The following is a 20,058-nucleotide window of genomic DNA, read 5'->3' as shown; positions in this document are numbered from 1 at the left end:
AGGGGTGATGGCATTCCCCTAAAAAATCATCCCCCTTCTTAAATGACCATGCCCTGTCACATTTTATTATTGAATGTGTAAAATTCCTAATATATATTAACAGTAATTGCAATGATATTGCAACATTTGCCGGGCTGTGGGCTTATGAGTCGCCTGAGCAAAATAAATAGAATAGAAGAAGTGGCCTACCATGACTATGAAGCTGATCCTAGTTGGAAATTTGTCCTCTGCATTTGTCCCTAACTATGTGGGGGCAGTGATAGCCATGCCAGTCCAGGGACTGACTGCAGTTCTACTGTAATGTGCCTTGATCACGGTCAGTGACCAGCGTACCTGACATGTAACAACGATACAATGAATGTTGCTTTAGGTTAATAGACTGTATTAATTAGGCTATGTAGGCTTCCAAAAAAAAAAAAAAAATATTCCACTACCCCACTTTGTTTTATTTTTACAACTAGACTACTGAATACAGCTGTCAGCTTGGGGTCGTGCCACGCTGAAACATGTGTCACAGGCTATGACGCACATCTTGGTTGATAGAAATGCTTAAATTTATCTTTTAAATTTATTTTTTATACACTTTTTTTACAGCTTTAGAAAATATAAAGAATGTTCTTTTGTCCTCGTAAAGACAATATTAAAAGAAACAAACAAGAAAATCCATCTTTTTCCATTTTTATACACTTTGAAAAATCTCCAGTGAGCCGCAAGGGGCGGCGCTAAAGACCTGCAGGTTGGTGACCCCCGTCCTTAACTGATGAGTAACAGCATCAAGTCTTTTCACCAACAGCAACTTGAGTGTGTTGTCTCCACTCTTGGTTGCTGAGCAAAACCCTTAACCCCACACTGCTCCCCAGGCACCACACAATGGCAGCTCACTGCTCCGCAAGGGGACGGGTTAAAAAGCAGAGAGTGATTTCTCCATTGTGGAACAAAAGAGGGATTTACATATAAAGGGATTTATATTTTATTGTAAATCAAATAAAAAGATGATTAAAATAATATAAACAATAAATCTCACATTATTTATCAATAGTGATGTAGAAATATATGAATGCAATACAGGGTGTCGTAGGATATTTTGCAACAGACGTGATATGTAATCAGTCTGAATATAATGGGAGGAAAAAATCCTCTTATTATTATTATTGTCTAGTATAAACAATTGACCTATTCTGTCATCTTATTGAGCTTTAAAAAAGGTGTATTAACAATGTCTATAGGGACTTCAAAGAAATTTTATTATTTATCTCCTGATACAAAATCAATGTTTATTGGCATTTTTATCAGCAAAACATTTGAAATACCACAGCCATGACACTGACCATTAAAACAGCAGCAGTATATTTATTATTTGTTAATGTTGACTAACATAATTCTCTTAAGGTTTATTATTTAGGTTGTAATGGGGAGTTGCAGTATATTGGACTCCTTTCTCGTAATGCAATCCAATATCGCCTATGTTGCTTGCAACTCCATTAAAGTAAACAGATGTACCTATAAACTTGTCAATGACCAAGCTATTTACTTTGCTGTGCGTGTCCTTAGAAGCCTTATGCATTTTCAGAGCTGTGTTTTATTTTTTACTCCAACAAACATGTTTTCGATGATATCTCCTGGGAGCACTTTCCTTTGCACAACACAGGAAATACTTTCATTGTGGGAGACATTGATAATCTCAAAGGTAAAGTAAAGAGGGAGGATGAGAGATGGCAAAGCAACATGTGGCTTGGCATCAAGTATTTTTTCTCTCACTGTGATATTTTATTACTTTTTTATTTTTTGATCTATCTGCACTGAAAGTTGCTTATTTGTCTCTAACAAAAAATAAGAATCTCCTGTTTTAAAAGAAGAGATGGTTTGCAAATGTCCTTAAATCTCAGTATCCATTTCTGGTTTTCTTCTCCCATCTATCAGTGTTTGTCCGTTCATTATTGCAGATTACAGAGGATTGTGTAGCTATATGGCCACATTCCTGTAAACAAAATGAGTTCATTTTTTTTTTTGTCTTGTTTTTTTTTTTTGGTCTTTTTTTCTCTAAGCAAGGGTGTGATGATGAGCAGGTGGGGCGGGGGAAACTTGTTTTCATGTTGCACTCTGTCCTTTACCAATCTTCCTGGAGCTAGCTCATCATTGTAGTGAGGATAAATTCCATCTGGCTGCGTGTAGCTCTTTTGTGGATCAATAGATCCAGTTCCTACTTATTTAAGGGAAAGGACTCCATGATGTTTGTTATGGCAACACAAGAGCAGCCTAAATAATATGCAAAGTAGCTTAGAACAAGATTGAAGTGGGGCTGCCAACTTCTGAGTGGAGACTGAAGTGAAAAAGGAATACGGGCATGGTCAGGGAAAGAGATAAAAGGTGAATGAAAGGATTTAAATTAGAACAGTACTGTATATTAGACAGAAACGCAAACAGCAATCAACATTGAATTTAAAGAGACTAATTAACCTATTAAAGTGTAGAATTAGAAAAGCGGCTTATGAGCATTTATATGTAAGTTCATACATACTTTCAGAGAGTAAACTTTTTCATCAGAAGATCATAAATTGTTAATGACTATGAATAAGCTGTTTGGTGTTTCTGTGTGCTTTTACCGTATATAAGTTCTTGTTATATATTAAATATTACCTGGATATCATATTTTGAGACAGGCTGAGACAGTTGGTTGGGGCAGCGCTTCTCAAACTTCTCTTGCTGGGTCCCCTTTTGGTTCAAAATAAAATTTTAAGTCCCCTCATGTCTTTGTAAACCTGCTGCTGTTTAACATTTTTCCTGGGCATGCCCATTTTTCTTCTTATGATCACAGTTTTGTTTTTTTTTTTCCCCATTGGCTATTATGTTTAACTTTGTTTTTTTTTTTCCTTTTTCTTTTCTATTTAAAATAGGGTTAAAAGAAAAGCCTTACCCCAGAAGAGTAAGTGTTTAGTACTATATCTTAAAGTGATTAGTTACTTTTTTAATAAGATATGTTGAAAGGGTAAACAAAGATTAAAGCTTTAGCATCCCTCAAATTGACAATCTAACAATGAAGCGTAATATCTTTTATTTTAAATATTTTTTTTAAAAGAAATAAGGGTATACTTTAAGTATTATTTTACAGTATATTGTAATTTTTCCATACCGTAGTATACTGTGAAACAAGTGACTGGCCCATGCCTGGAAATCATAAAATCCCATTCTGTTTTGACTTGTAGCTAGAATGCACTAAACTGCTGTAGCTCCATGTTCACCTCTAAGCACCTAATGCATCTTCAAAAGTGGCGCTATTTGTCTCATCAATAAATAGCCATCAGATACTAATTATATGTCATGCAGAAGTTACATCTTAATGGACTTTTACCAGAATTACTAACACTTTTAAATGGAACAATTTAGTGAAAGGATTGTTGAGGACTGTTTCCCAGAACAGCAGCTGCTGACCAGATGTACAGGTGTGGATTGTTGGATATATTATAATAGGGGTGTACTTTTTTGATATGCTTCTAATGCAGCGGATAAGCCTTTAACTGTCACCATCCTTACATTGGGCAATTATCTATGAAAGAGAATCAAATAGATTATTAAACAGAAAGCAGGGAGGAGAGAGTTGGTTATTCTATCTCACAACTTCCTTTTCTCAACATGTGGAAGATATACCATCACTGGTGGCGCACTGCTCCAACTTCATTTCCTGTGTAAATAACCATCAGTTTCTGTGTAAATAAGCCCTGGGTTCAAAGCAGATTCTTTAAAGGTACATAAATAGAGTTTAGGGTACCTTTTTTTTTTTTAAATGGAGTTGTTTTAAAACCATAGAGGTACACTTTGGACTTCACCCCTCGCAGATTACCTGTTAGCTTCATCCTGTGGGGTCAACTAATCTGGATTTACACTAAATAAAGAGGCCAAGAATGTCTATCCCTGTAGGGTTAAAGCTTGTAAAAATATACAGAGGACGGTATCGCATACACTATATGCTATTTCCATTGGTTTAGTTAAGTGTCTGTTTACTTTTATTTATTCTGATAATATTTTATAGGAGACTTTGTGCATATATGAGAAGACAGTTCATGAATCACACCATTGCCTGTGGAGTATGGTCTAGTCTTTCAGGTCCCAGAGGGCTTGATAAAGAGCCCAGGTCAGAGTGGCAGTTGGGACTGTCTGTTCCACCAACTCCTCTGAATCGATAAAAAGCAGGGGCCCTGGTGTCCTTAGTGTGGTTGTCAGCGCTCTAGGCAGTGTGATGCCGGGTTAGGTGACCTATGCACTGGCAAGGTCAGCCACAGTTATGAAGAGGTTGAGGATTTGCGCCGGGTAAACACAGCGTCTTCTCCCTGAGAATACAAAGCAGGCGTGCCGTGATAACTGTCAGTGAAAAGAGCACACAGAGGAAACAGCAAGGCCAGGTTGGAGGACAGTGAGAGGAGCTGAGACAGAGAGAACAGGGTAGGTTAATAATAGTGAAGACAGAGTAAAAAGAAGCAATGAGGTCGCAAAGGGAAATACTGACTGGTTGTGATGAACGAAAGAGGGCTCTAAATGCCCCTTCCATCTTTTTTGCACAGCCGTTCAATTATATTAATGTACCAACAAAGTTTGGCAGAAGGAATAGAGAAAAGCATGGACAGTATCTCTCTTTACACTAGAGGGGACTCTCATTCTGTCAAACAGATGGATTCCCTATTTTCATTCAGCAAGTAAGACTATCCCTATCCGTTCATCCTGATGTCTGCCTCTGAACACAAGGCCCATTTCCAAAGAGATGATTAATGCATGCAGTAATTAGAGTTTAATTGAAACTGCATTTTCGGATTTTGTCTGAAACCTCACGGCTTGACTGGCTTCAAATGAAAACCAGACTGATTAGTCAGCTGATGTTGTTTAGAGGAAATGCATTTTGTCTCTGTAGGATCCCTAACATTTAGAGAAAATGAAGGAAATACATGCTGGCCTAATTGGACTGATGGGAGTAGAGGTGATGCACTGTCATGGTTTAGTTAATGTGAGGTTGTGGGCCTTTTAGGACTTTGCTGTTGGCTCCAACTGAGGTTCATTAAAAAGTAATAGTGTGGAGGATGAGCAAATAAAAATAGGGTAAAAAATAAATATTAACTAGCTAAATGTTTGTTTTTGGTCTTTTTTACTTTGATGTATAGTTCTAATTTTGCATAAATTATTCTGCAGTGGAGGTTTATTACATATGACAGGTGCAAAGAGGAAATTGCATTTTGAAATAACTTGTAAATAAATATCAAATAAACTCCTACATTTATTTATTTTTTTTCCACTGAATGGTTTCTTTTTTCTTGCTTTCTTTTTTGTCCTTTCTTTCTTTTTTTCTTCTTATTTTTACAGTGTTCTGGTGTTATGTCAGATCAGCATGCCTTGTTCTAATAAACAGGCCCTCACATGCGCAAGAGAGAATTATTCCCACATTGAATTTTAGCAGCAGTGTACCGACCAGCAAAAACACATTTATTTTAACTTTTAAAAAAGAAAATCAGCTTTGATTATACTGTTATTCCTTTGATGCAGAAACGACCTGACATGATTGAAGTTTCCCTGATGTTGAGAGAAGAAACCTCTAAAGCTAAAAACATATTGATCTATATTAATTTGAAATAAGTTACTGTATTTTAGTATTAAAAATCATGTGAGTGGGAATTTAAATTTGATTAGATTATGTTTTAATGTTTAAAATCATAGAAAACATTGGCTGTGGTTTATATTGTGACTCACAATGGCCTGGTGGTTAGGCCATAGGGATGGAATCATGAGGGTGTGAGTTCGAAACCCACTCCCACAGACTGCCACTCTGGGTCTCTGAGCAAGAACCCTTAACACCCGATCCCAAACAGGATGGAATTAATGCAGAGAGTAAATTTCACCATTGTAAGATCAATAAAGTTCAATTTGTTATTTTAAGTGTTTCATTATTCACATATTTTATACATTTATTTTACACAGCCTTATATGGTGAAGTTTAGGCTGTCGCCCAGTTGATGTTTTCTATCTATCCATAGGCGAGGGAGGGCAGATGTCTGAGCAGAAGTTGTAGCATTTCCTCATTTTGTGGCCCAAAGATAACTACACTGTTTTTTTGTTTTTTGTTTTTTATCATGTTATTCTGGATAAAACTGTCTATGATAGTTCCACACAAAGACTTAGGTTTCATAGTTGCCATATCGGATTGGCAGAAGAGCTATTTGTCTTTTGAATCTGCAGCTGCAGTGTGCATCCTGGCTGACCCCTGCTGTTGTTTCACCCAAAGAGAGCTCATCAGCTAGCTGAAGGGAACAGCCTACACCCTCCCCAGCAAAACTAGAATCATGATGTTTTTGCCCATGGAGGTATTGCTTCACTGCCTCTGGGAAAAATACTCCCAGTTGGAGAGAAGTACCCACACCTCCAAATTAAGCATAAAGACTAGATACTACGAGATAAATATAAGTTGTGAGTTTTATTGACTGCAGTTTAAATAAGAAATCCATTTGTCACTGTCAGAAACAAGCCTAGGCAATGTTTTCAATTATATGGTGGAGTAAGATAAAGAAAAAAAAAAAATAGACCAAGCAACAGTTCTTACGTTTTATAACTTTGTGATAAGAAAAATAAGTTATCAATGTATGCAGATGTAGATTTGATTTGACTGATATTTCTTCTGTTTTTCCCAGTTGGATGTCACATAAAGATGCTCAGCTGCTCTCCTTTAGCACAGGGCCTGCCCACAGCATAAGCGAACAAAGCAACTGCTTCAGGCCCAAGGACAGCAAGTGCCCCAAGAGCAATTAATTATTTTGGGGGATTTTTTTTGCACGTATAATAATGTTTATATAAATATATGGGACTGCAACTGTTATTTTAGTTGATCAGGAGTTAATTGCACATAAAATTATATAATTCAGATATGTTTTTACATCAATATTGTTTCAGAAAAATTATTACTTATATAAGAAGTAATAAAATTGGCCTTGGATTCAAAGCTTTTGAATATAGTAATATCAATTTTCCTAATTTTACAAACTAATTATTTTTACCATTTTATATCGGTACCTTTTTTTCTGTTATTTAAGAGCATGCTTGATTTTTTTTTGTTAATATTAGCCTATTGTTTCCATTGTACATATTAATTTATAATTTATAAACCCTTATTTTTTAAAGCTATTTCTTTATTTTTTTATGATTCTTTCTCTACATATTATTTTTGCACATTGCTGCTGTAGTAGGAACCAAAACGTATAAACCAAATGAAAGTTCTACTATAAATAAACTGCATCCTGGTTTAGTTTATTATTTTTAGTTACATTAGATGGTTCATACAAATAATAGACTGTAAACATCACTTCCATAGCTGCAACAAGTTTATAGTTGTTGTGTGAGTTATCTTATCATTCAGCTGTTGATAGCAGGAAAAATCAAATTGTGCTCAGGGCTCCATGGAGGCCTCAATAGAGATTTTGTGGGAAAGATTGGATTATCAGGAATAGCAGAGGATTCATGCTAATTCTGGTCAGCAGTAAAAAGCATTTGATTGCTGTGAAGCCAGAAATTGATTTTTTCTTGTAGCTGACAAAACTTTTTTTTTTTTTTTAAGCAAACATTTTTTTTTTTCAAAAGTTAATTGATGATTCCCTCTGTTTAGTCCTTTGTTTTCTTCTAGGATATACCACTACATTTTTTTATTTTTTTTTGATGAAAATATGTACCATAAACCTGCTTAGACTATTAGGTATGTGGGGTTCAACAAGCTATATAAATAAATTTGTAACTAGAAAAGCACCAAGAAGTTAATTTTTCCCATATTCTGACTTAAACCTATAGCTAAGACTTGCATGATTTGTATCATTACCAAATGTTCAGCTTTCACCTTCTTCATTCAAGGCTCACATTTCTTGAGTTTTTGTCTTCAGTATAATACTTTGGGATATTTTTGAGTCTGATGCTGAGGATGTCAATGGTCACTGCTGCCACTCCCTGATTTCGAAACTGCTTGTTCTGCCAATTAATGTTAGAATAAAGAATACTTTAAAAAAATTGTGCATCCAGATTATGATGTGGCTCATCACCAACATTAAAAGGATTTTTCCTTGGACTGAGGGGCACCTTTGGTAACAATTCCATTAAATTTCCTTTAAATCCGTCCATAACATTTAAAGTTGTCCTGTACACAGACAGACAGACAGACAGACACCCAAACTCTCCTAAAAACATGACCTCATTGATGCAGGTAATAACAGCCAAGGCTGTAGAGTTAAAGTAGGATGGCTAAGAAAACAATTTTGGAATGAAATCCTCCTGACTTCCTTTATATTATCCCCTAGTAACTGAAACACAAACTCCACATGTTATTTTAGGAACAAATAGCTTAAACTTTAGTTTGAAAAACAGTTGTTACTGGTGCAGTTACTGAGAAATGCGTTTAACAATGCATAGAATCGACTACAGTTTTAAAAAACTTTCAAAATATTTTTCAGACATTCTTCACAATGAGACACACAAAAGTTGAGATTCTGTCCAAGTTTTAACTGTCTCTCATTGCTATTCTGCACATCTCTGTACCTCACAGGTGAAGTACTTCGCCTGGGGAGAATCTCTGGCCACATCGTGAATGGTGGCTGGTCATCTTGGAGTTCTTGGTCTCAGTGTAGCAGAGACTGCAGTCGGGGAATTCGGAGCCGAAAGAGGACCTGCAGCAGCCCAGAGCCACGTTATGGGGGTCAGACCTGCCTGGGCCCTGCACAGGAGTTCCAGGAGTGTAACGTCACTCCCTGTCCAGGTAGATCATTTCTAAATATGTCACAGCTTCTCCTAGCAGAATGTGTTTCCGTTTAACTGTTTCATAGCACATTCACATGGTAGCAGAAAGTTGTGGATTTAATTAATTAATTAATTTACTGTTTTTTTTTTTTAATAAACCCCTTGCATTGTAGCTTTTGTTGTACTTAGTAGGCTGTGGTCCTGCAGTTAGATGAACCTCCATCCCAGTCTCAAGTCTTCTACTGCTTACTCTGTATTCAGCTCTATGAGTAAAGCATGATGGTGGCTGCATCATCCTCTGGGGTTGGGGTTCTTCAGATGGAGCAATACTTGCTTTAAGGACTGGTGAAATCAGTAATTGTTTTAATAGTGCCCAGCTCTAAGCCAATTTTTCAATCATATGCTAGAAAGCTATGTAGGAGAAGGACTTTTATTTTCCTCATCAAAGCAACACAACAATGAAAGTGCCTCAACTGCAGAAAAAGAGTTTTGGAGTCATATCTAAGTCATAACTGATTTTGTAGTTAATGGAAGAGTGCTCAGGACAAGAGATGTCCTGATAATTGGATTTTGAGAACCATTTCAAGATGGGATATACAAATATTGCCAAATTAAAAAGTGAAAATTTGAGTCCTACTGATAAAGACTGAACACTTCTTAAACGAAATCCTGCTTTAATACATATTAGGTTAAAGGTGTGAACACTAATGCTACAGAGCTTGGTACAAAAAGTACTTATTTTCCTATTATTATTTCATTTACGTATATATATATATATGTAAGTTACTTTTTTGTAGGCTTTTCAGTGGGAGTGTACATGATAAATGTCATAACTTAACAAAAGTTCAGTTTTTAAATATTCAAACTATTTGAATTAGAGGGGATCCAATAAAGATGGATGGGACGTGTCATTTTCCTTCTACTTCACAAACACTTTGTCTCTATCTTTTACAATAAATACGAATAAAATATATTCAAAATTGTGATTATGATAACAAAAATTTTTGGGAAAAGTTAGAGCAATATGGATACTTGCTCATGGGCACTTTGTACACATTTTGCTATCCTAAATTTAGTACAAAATGGTTACACTAAAAGAAAAAAGTCATGGCAGGCAGAAAGATAAGAACAATTAAAAGAGCCGTAGTCAATAACAAGCCAAATCCTTTCACTCATACAGACTAAAACACATCCCTTCACACTATTTTAAACTACACGGTCTTTCTTCCTCTTGATTAATGGATAAAGGATAACGGTGACAAATGACCTACAGAATCATTCAAACCCACGGACGAAATCAGTTGCAGATAAAAGGTGTGACAGAGACCCCAATTTAGACCAAGAATCAAGGAGACAATCCCTCTGGCTCTCTAGTATGTAATTACTACTGCTGTGTAATTATGTTGCCAGCCAGGGGAAGGCCTTATTCTGTTGTGAAAAGCCTCGAGACAATGTATTTTCTACGCTCTTCTGGCAGAAAAGGACGAGGGGAAGCTTTCTAATTAAAAGAATACTTCATGTGACGAGGGAAGTAAGCTGTCTAAATGGAAATCCAGTACTCAGTTTGGCATTAAGCCCACCTGGTATTCAGCCCAGCGAATGAAGAGGCAAGTGTGATGTTGTCTAAGATGATTATCAATTAAGAATAGTGACAAAAAGAGGGTTTGGTCTCTTGCTGATTAATCCCCACTCATCAAAATTGATCTCTCTTAATAACTGGTTGGAAGCAAATAGTTTAAAATACCCAGAACATCCATCACCACAGTATCTAAACGCTTCAGTGAAAATTGCACTTTTTAGCCCCCCCAGCAGCTTAAAGAGTTGTCGCTCATGGACTAAGCTATTTTTAAGTTTAGAGGAACATTAACAGTGGATCAAATAACAAATTGCTTCATCATGGCAGACGGAAGGGATTCACAGGGGAAAAAGGAGTGTAGAAATGTTTTCAGCATCTCTGCAATCTCTGTAGTAAAGGTAGTACACCTATTCTTGGATGTTGACTCTAATAATACCGCAGTTAAGAGTGTGTTGATGAACAACTCCCTGCTCTTGTCCCCCCCAAAGGGGCCAGCTTAACCCAGCCCAAGTAGCAATGAATACTAATGTGTACTCAATTAGCACCTCTCTGGAAGTGAGATATTATTTTGAGGCTGGCAGACTGTTCTGGTAGAGGAATTGTAATCCTACCCTGGCTAATCCCCTTTATTTTATGTGTTAGTTTGCTTAGAAGGGGGAGGCCAAAGAAAAGGTGTTATGCCTTCCATCCATCTACTATGCAATAATCCACTTATGTGTCGCTCTGCAATGATGACAGAAAACCTTTGGCGACTTCGATTACCGGTTTAGTGCCAGCAGCCATCTTTAGACGGGAGTTTTTGGCTGCTTCAATGGAGATGGATATTTACCTCTACTGAGGCTCATGTGAAAGATTTCCTCATATTTTTACACCCTTTTTCACTTTCTTTTTCTACCTACTCTACTCACTTTAATGCTTTAGTTTGTTTCTTTGTATTGCTGTCATGAATGCATACATCTGTTAAACAGTACTTGTTGGCACAAAGGGATGAAGAGGAATAAGGACTCAATGCTTCATTCGTCTTTGTTAATCACATGGGAGAATTTATAGGCTGTAAAGGCTGTAGAGGTAAAATGCTAACGCTCTTATGACAACATTCAAAATCACCTATAAAGTCAGTCAAATGTATATATACACTCATCAGTGGCCCACTGATTGTCTTATTGGTTCTAAGCTTTTAATGTAGCATTTTAACAAGTCGTTTTTTGTTTCTTCTTTGTTTTTTTTGGAGGGTGCCATGAATATACAACAAAATATTTTCTGAAATATATAGTTGAATGAGTTATTTAATCTCCCAGCTTTAAATTGATCAAACTTTTGGTTTTAGTGGATGGCAGTTGGTCCTGCTGGTCATCATGGTCTAAGTGCTCTGTGACCTGTGGAGGAGGACACTACATGAGGACCAGAACCTGCAATAACCCTCCCCCAGCGTACGGAGGAGACATCTGCCTGGGACTCCATACAGAGGAAGCACTATGCAACACACAGGCTTGTCCAGGTATACACAAGGGCTTTATCTTCTAAGTAAAAAGCAGGTGAGAGTTCAGATGCAGGAACTGCTCTCACCAGGCTTTATCGTTTTTCCTCTCAAAGGGAGCTCATGCATCCCTAATTTACACAAAGTCCTTCAGTGCAGTGTAGGCTCTCATCCAGCAGGCTTTAAGACACTCTGTCATGGCTATTTTCCAGAGAGCTGGTCCAGCTGGTCTGAGTGGTCCCACTGTGACTCCAGCGGCGCCCAGCTGCGAGTGCGTCACTGCAATGTCCTTTTCCCCACTGGTAACCAGTGCTCAGGAAACAGCAGCGAGACGAGGCCCTGCTCTCCTGACTCCAACTTTATACCAGGTGATAACACACATATGCACTCCAGTGCACTCTGTCGGCACTTTATAATGACACTTATGCATGGTTTAACACACAAGTTTAAGGTGCGTACCCACCGCCATCTGATGCTCTTAGCAGTAATTCAGTTCAGTTCCAAGAATCCTGTGATAATTAAGTGCATTATTGATTTCTCTAAGCGAGGAAATAGTATGTTAGAAGTCAGGTTGAGAAATAATTCAGCCTTTTAGGTTGAATAAGAAACATTCTGAGGAAAGACTCCTCATCATAGGATATAATTATATCAGGGGTGTGAACCCTGCAGTTTTAGTATTACAAGGATATTTGGAGCCTTTTTAATTATTGAAAAAAGCTCTGTTTCTTTGAGACTCAAATGAATGATTCCTTTATTATCTTTTTTTTCATGTTTAACAGGGGAGCTTTACTGTTTCCATGACAACCTTATCTTTGGCCTTAAGCAAGTGGGAGTTTTTCTAGTTTTACTTTTATCGTATTTTTAGGGCAATCCTGAATTTATTTTAACAAACAAGGCTAGATGGAGAAAAGAGTTTAGAAAGAAAAACAAGTTATTACTATAAAACTTCTTGAACAAAGAACAGATTAAAACTGACAAATAAAAAACAGCTGATAAAGTGAAACTTTGAAGGATGTCATACAGTTTCTCTCAACTCAAGGCAAATATATTTCAGCTCTAGTATTAGTTCTCAATCATAAAAGAGACACACAAACGGGTTAGGTTGTCTCTATTACAGAATTTATGTCATACCTCAACTCATTTGCAAAGGTACCTTTTCATTGTCATGTGATAGAAATGAGCCCCAGTTCAATGAAAGGTCATTGATTAAATAAATTAGAGAAGGTGGTAAATGGATAGATCAGAAGCTTTTTGATTACTGTCTAGGAGGAAGGAGACAGAGTGTGTTCATAGTCAGGAATAGGGCTAGAGATATTGATTATTTTATTATTTGATTAATTCATTTAGCCATTCTTCTTTGGAGATTGATTAATCTAAAAAAAAAATTAAAGTATCAACTCACAATAACAAGAAGATTTGAACTTTAAAAAATCACAATTTTATTTCACATTATAAAAGCTTTATAACTGGCAAACATTCTAGTCTAAGCTCAGAACATAGGATTTGAATAAGAAAGTATATATTTATGTGTGTCGGAAAGGCTTGAAAATGGCCCTTACTACATGTTATGAGACAGAAAGTGGGAATCTCTGCTTAGAAAAAAAGTAGACAATACAGTAGACAAGATACATTAGTTTAATGTATCATAAATGTTGGATCCTCATGATAAGGTAGGGCTGCAGCCTGCAGCTAATCATTACTGTGCTTATCAACTAATCCATTGTCTATTTTCACCAAAGAATTTATTTTTTCAGAATTTGAACAAGGACAAGCTGAAATTTTCATTTAAACAGTTCTGAATAGAGCATGTTTTATCAATAAGGTTTTTAATCTGAAATGTAAAAAGCATGTTTTTGTACAGATTTGGCTTTACTCTTGCTCTGATTGGATTTTTTTTCTTTTAGCAAATCACATGTTATAGAGCAGGTATAATCCAGTTAATGATTATTAGATTAGGAAATGTGTTTATTTCATTAATCTATCAATCACAATTAATCCAATGAACTGTTACAGCCCTCGCCTGAGATAACATGTCAAATTTGGAAAGATAAAGGGATGAGTGGGATGAAAAGGATTTGGTGGGATAAAAAAAAAGGGTGAGGATGCCAAGAATTGCATAAAAGTATGAAAGAGAAGTAGATGAGTGGGATGCAAAAAACCATAAAGGAGTATGTGAATGATTAGTTGGAGCTCTGAACAAAGGATGGGTGAAATAAAATTTGGGGTTGTAATGAGGGATAAGAAGGATAATTAGCATTAAAAGGAATATAAAGTGGAACGGGTTAAACAAAAAAAGAGGTTATGAAGATGAATAAAGATAATGAAAAGGAATGTAAGACAGGGATAAGGTGGATATAAGGGGAGAAAGAATGAGAAATGAGATACGGATGAACAGATAAGAGGAAGGAAGTATGTGGTTAAGAGTAGAGGACAGGCTAAATGATTATAACAAATGATTAGAAGTGTGATTGAGGCGCAGCCTTTCTACCAGGTATATAGAAGAACATTAAATATTTTAGTGTTAGAATGTTTGTTTTGAGCCTCATTTTATTAATTAATGAAATGGAAGATTAATACATTTAATAAATCATAAAGCATTATCAAAGATTTTTGCATTGAAAAAAATATACATAAATATTTTGAATGAGAGTTGGTGACGCCTTTAAATACGCTAATACAGCATACAATAGGATTATTGGAGAGCAAAAACACTGAGGTATGAACTGAAGAGCATTTTCTCCTTAGGCACATTTTACATTTCTTATATCCAAATTATTGCTATATATGTAAACATATTTTAACAGTTTATAAGTCTCATAATTGAGCTTTTTGGAGAGATTTAGCATAATCTGTTAATAAATTAAACATTTTCTTTGACACTGATTTTTAACCAGTCTTCAGCTGCTGCTTTTCCAAAGTTCGTTCACTATCATAATTTTTTTTTTTTTGTTCTCATTTTGGACACATTTCTATTTGGTGATTTTGTTAGATTTCCTTCCGCCGCCCCAGTTATGTCCCACATTGCAGAAGCACCCAGTAGAACTGGATTCCCAGTAGGAGCTGAGAGCAACCCTGCCGTTTATGAAACCATCTCATTTTTGCTGTCATCTGAACTGCTAGGCTGTTAATTCTCAAAGGAAAATCTGAATGATTCGCAGAGATTGTTTTCTGTTTCAGCCTTTATGCCTTAGTACCTGTTGGTTGGTTATAGGCAGCTAGAGCCACACAATAGTGGTGAATGTAAGTCCTGTGGAGAAATGTAAAACTGAGCAACTGTTTTGTTTGATAAATCTATGCTGGCTGCCTATGACAGAGAGCGGGACAAGTTAAGATGGATAATCAAATTGAATCGGGATGATAAGCTTTATTATATACTGCCCACACCCTCCTGTCTTTCTCACACTGTTAGTATTGACATCGGCTGAGACAGGCATCTCCTTATTGACAGTTGGTAATGTGAGACACAGAAAAGAATTGATCCCTGCACCTCTGCTAAACAAGGATCATTAAAGCTCCTCCTTTCAAGAAAGGATTCTTCGTGCCTCATATTATATATCTGAGACACTGAATAGTTAAATAAGGATGGAGTATTCCTGTTTAGGTGCTTTTACAGTTTTTCAAGAAGCATAACCATCTGTAAGTTTAACATCCTTCTGACGAGGTCATTAATTATGAGAAAGAACAAACATTTGACCGAACCAAATGTTTGTAACCTTTAGGTGTTAATTAATAGGGATATAATCCTCATTTAAAATTTCTACAGAATTATCCATCTGCATTTTTATCACACCATCCATCCCTTTTTATGGGAAAGGTAGTCCATTAGGGTTCATTAGCAACGTCTTGTACTTCATTCCCTTGTAATGGGAACTGATACTTTTCATAAACCACTCAAGGTACAACAGCCTTGATTAGCTTGTGGAGTTTTAACGATTTCCTGCTTCATATTAAGCACAGCTGTCATTTTCAAGCTCACCTACAGTAGAACGAGTCGGTGAAAAAACATGGAAGTATGCATGTGTTAAAGTGTTTTCCTGCTAACCGGCTGTTTTGTTTTTTTTGTTTTATTTTTTTACTGTTTCCACCTTTAGAAGTCTCCATTGCACGGTCCAGTCAGGAGGAGAGGCACTGCGGAGGTAATTTACGTCTGGATGTGTGAGAGTTAGTGTGAATGAAGAGGGCATACAGCATCTGGTATAATGGGATAAAAAAAAAAAGGGTGTTTCGATCAGAAGAGCTTTGTTTACGTTTGAAAGAAATGAGGGAGGTTATATTAAAAATATTTTTGTTATTTTATCCAGAAACTGTATATTCAGTTTTCGGGTTAAGCTGTATTAGGGGACATTATTGGAATTAGGAATTAAGATAATGCATGGAGTGCAATAGAAAGTGTTAATTTATTTAAGTTTGAATGTATTTTATTAGGATTTTATGTGATAGACAAACACTAAACAGTCCAGGATTTTTCAACAGAAGGAAAATTGTTTATATATATATATATATATATATATATATATATATATATATATATATATATATATANACACACACACACACACATTGGTTTTGATGTAAGCATACATAAAGTTCAGTAAAACTTAAAAAAAAATAAATTTAAAAGCAATCCACTGGACTTGGTTTCCAAGAATTGAAGACGTTTCGCTTCCCCTCCAGAAAGCTTTCTTAATTCAAATGTCTGGATCCGCAGTGTGTTTGAGTTTTTATATAGACAAGGCCTTGTATTGCTTGGAAACATGCAAATTGAAACCGACGAGTGGGTCGTTTGGTTCCATTGTTAGCCTGTAATATCTGAAACCTGTCTATGATTCTGAAAGTTAATGGCTGAATAAAGGTAATGTCCCCATCTATTCTAAACTTGAGGTGTTCTGCTAAGAACAATTGGCAATCATGTTTTTTTTCTATATTTGATTAATGAATGAAAACACCCTTAAAGCAGCTTAAAGCTGAAAAGATTATATCTTTGTCATCTTTACAAATTTGTAAAAAAAAAAACCTGAAACCAATTTCCATCCATCTTCTTTCTGTCTTTTAAATACACGCTATTTGGTGTTAATCTATCATGAAAATCTCATTAATTTGTGGTCTTAAACCAAATATATATATATTTCAGGGTTTTTTTTCCCTCTTTTTTATACTAATGTTTTCCTCAGCTTATGTGAAGTATGATGAGGATAGTTGCAGATTACATGATTTTAAAATCAAATACTAGGCTATGTTTTATAAATCTACTTGCTCAGGTTGTTGGGGCTTAACTCGACCTCATTAGAACTTGTATATGGAACCATCGAGCATATCAAAAAAAGCCTTTATTACATATCTGTTAACCTTGGTTGTTTAACTTTTTTTTTAAAGTACATCTAGTAACTTTAGGATTAAGATATGAACATTTTAGGCCTGGATAGGGAGGCTGCAGGTCTCAGGCACCCTCACACTGGCTTTATTCTTTAGCAAAGATTTGTTTATATCTCTTAACAGTCTATATATGTTTAACTTAGCTTATAGGATGTGCTACATTGCCCCTTCATGCTGTACCAATTTGGGATAAAACTTCTGTAGGTTTAGATCTCATAAAATACTGAAGTAAGGTTTTTTTTTAATGGCATACTTTTGAATTAGTATTATTACAGGATGTTGCATATACTATGGATAAAGAAATACGCTCCAGTATAACAGTAAAATCGTACTCTAAGTCTGTTATTACACTAAAGTTAGACTTTATCCAGACTTAGTATAGAGAGAGGACTTTAACTCAGTATGTCAATGGGTTATCTATAATAAATCATTAGTCAGAGAGAAGAAAGGGATATTTTGAATATTAATAGCCCATTTTTTCGATTTTTTTTTTTAGTGTTCGAGGGTCTGTGTTACACACACTGTGTTTTTTTTAATATTTTAGAATTAGCCCCAGCCCTATTCTTACGCCTTCCACTTTCCCCTCTCAGATTTCAACCTATTCCACATGATCGCTGTGGGCCTCAGCAGCTCGATCCTTGGCTGCCTGGTCACCCTGCTCGTCTACTCCTACTGCCAGCATTACCAGCAGCAGTCTCATGATGCCACCGTCATCCACCCCATCTCTGCCGCACCGCTCAATACCAGCATCACCAACCACATCAACAAGCTGGACAAATATGACACGGTGGAAGCCATTAAGGTCTGTAAATGGATACTTTCTTCATTCACTGGGGGTTAAGAGTTTGATGAATGTTCATGCAAAGATCAGTTCGGTCCATTCGTTGGATATCACACAGCTCCTTTGGTAAATGAGCATAACTTATTCTCCCGGTGTCACATATTGAACACTTTTCTTACCTCATGACTGTCACTCTCACACACCCTCCTGTCGCTCACTGATACTCGTCACAGGTAGGCAGTTGTACATTCTTCGTCTCTGTGTTTGTCTCAATGTGCGATTGTGCTTTGTTTCCTTGGCGCTGCACTGCTTTCTCCTAAAATCCTAACAATTTGCTATCTGATTTTATATATAATCAGTAAGGGTGTCCTCTGGCTTGAGCAGCTTTTTGGGTTATGATTGCATCCTAAAGTGCAGATAGTCAGATGTATCAGAGTCAGCTGAAGTGGTCCAGTTAGTCTCCTGGCACATATTGCCTCTTATCCACTGACACATTGAGGCTGTCTGGCCAAAATGGGATGGTGATTAGCACTACTCCACAGACACTCTTTGCTCTAGCTAGGGTTTCATCTGTGATACAGCAGTGAAGTGCCTAAACCGTAGGCACAGTTTATACCCACACAATTGGTTTTAGAGGAAATAAATCTAAAACCTTAGTAAAAATACTGTAGTTAATCAGGTAAAACAATTAGAAAAGAATAAATTAGCATGTATTTTTAATACACATAGACATAAGAAAAACAGAAACATGTGTCTTTGAATTTGCCATTTTAACTGCAATGAATGCATTCTATTTTAATATTTCATTTTGCAGTAAAGACTTTAAATTTTTTTTTAAAGTAGTAGCAATTTTAATCTTTTAACATACAAGTTCACAGCTAAAGCAAAAAAACAATTATCTAAAAAGCGAAACAGAGCAAGGATATGTGATGATTTCCCGTTTCATGCAAATAGAACACGTGGAAACCTTTTATAGGATCACTGTATTGTCTATCAGGTATAAACTTACTTGATGATTTATCACCTAGAAAAGACAAGCTTTAGTTTCCACCTTCTGCTTCATCTTAATTAACTAACATTAAGACCTTTATTTAAACACTTTTATGTTAACCTTTTAAATCATAGAATAGAAAATGAATACTTCAATTATAATTTGGGTTGAGGGGAATGATAAACAGAAACAATGAACCTCATCCAGTAATAAATGATTTTAAATAAGGGGTTGAAAGTAAGCATAAGGTGCCTGCAAAACTTTTTTGGTCTTTGCTTTTATTGAAATCAGGCGATTTACTTAATGTACAGAAAAGAAAAAAATTAATACTACTTCTAAAAAAAATATGCCAACTTTGCATCCTACATATATCTGGAGGCTTCATATTCTCAGTGGAAGTCATCAATATCAGCCGCATTAGCAAAGTAAACAAATCGGATCTCTGTTTGCTAAAGAACTTTCCATTTATAAATATGTTTTTTATCCATATTAAAGCTCGAGCAGCTCCTTTAGCTTAGAGCAAACTTTTGTGAGCGTAATTTCTTCAAGGGTTTGGAGATGGCATTCATTTGTCATACAATTAGAGTCAGGAGCATCAAGCATAATTCGGTTTGCGGTTGCAGATAGAGGCAGATATGAATGTTGACAGTCGGTGTGGAAATACAAAGGAGGCCGTATGACAAGTGAGTAATGAGTCATTTTCCAAATGCACATTCTGCCTCCAACTCTCAATCAGAGAGCCTAAATCACCTTATGTCGCAGTGAAGTTTCAACTAATAAGTCTGAAAAAGCATAATATGCATCCTTTTAGCTACTGTATGAGTAAATGATGAACAAAAGATTTAGTTCGGAGTTTTGATTCGAGGCATATTAGTTAAGGATTTAGTTTTTTTATGCATTCAGTTTTACATCAGTTATAATGGGCAACATTTGCTAAATAGATTCTCTTTTAACCCGTCAGTCCACAGAATATTTTCTGAAGAGTATAAGGCATTAACAAGATTTTGTTTCGTTAATTGGGTTTTTGTGGTGTTTTTGGTCAGTATAGGTACGGTAATCCTCACTGAACCTTTTCATGATTGATTGATTGATTGATTGACTTTATTGATCTC

At 36.0% G+C, this 20,058-nt stretch overlaps 1 protein-coding gene across 2 annotated transcripts in view; it reads left to right on the top strand.

The window, feature by feature from the left end:
• sema5a (sema domain, seven thrombospondin repeats (type 1 and type 1-like), transmembrane domain (TM) and short cytoplasmic domain, (semaphorin) 5A) overlaps positions 1 to 20,058 on the top strand; it is a 186,623-nt gene that overhangs the window by 162,863 nt on the left and 3,702 nt on the right. For both annotated transcript variants that reach the window (XM_015392589.1, XM_015392590.1), the window contains exons 17-21: positions 8,558 to 8,767; positions 11,652 to 11,822; positions 12,014 to 12,169; positions 15,893 to 15,937; positions 17,765 to 17,976. In XM_015392589.1, coding sequence (XP_015248075.1) covers positions 8,558 to 8,767; positions 11,652 to 11,822; positions 12,014 to 12,169; positions 15,893 to 15,937; positions 17,765 to 17,976 — 794 coding nt within the window. The remainder of the gene's footprint in view (positions 1 to 8,557; positions 8,768 to 11,651; positions 11,823 to 12,013; positions 12,170 to 15,892; positions 15,938 to 17,764; positions 17,977 to 20,058) is intronic.

The sequence above is a fragment of the Cyprinodon variegatus genome, unplaced genomic scaffold (assembly GCF_000732505.1).
Source record: "Cyprinodon variegatus isolate N-32 unplaced genomic scaffold, C_variegatus-1.0 Scaffold597, whole genome shotgun sequence".
Lineage (NCBI taxonomy): Eukaryota > Metazoa > Chordata > Actinopteri > Cyprinodontiformes > Cyprinodontidae > Cyprinodon > Cyprinodon variegatus.
The sequence above is the reverse complement of the archived record's forward strand: the minus strand, read 5'-3'. Positions and strand labels throughout refer to the sequence as shown.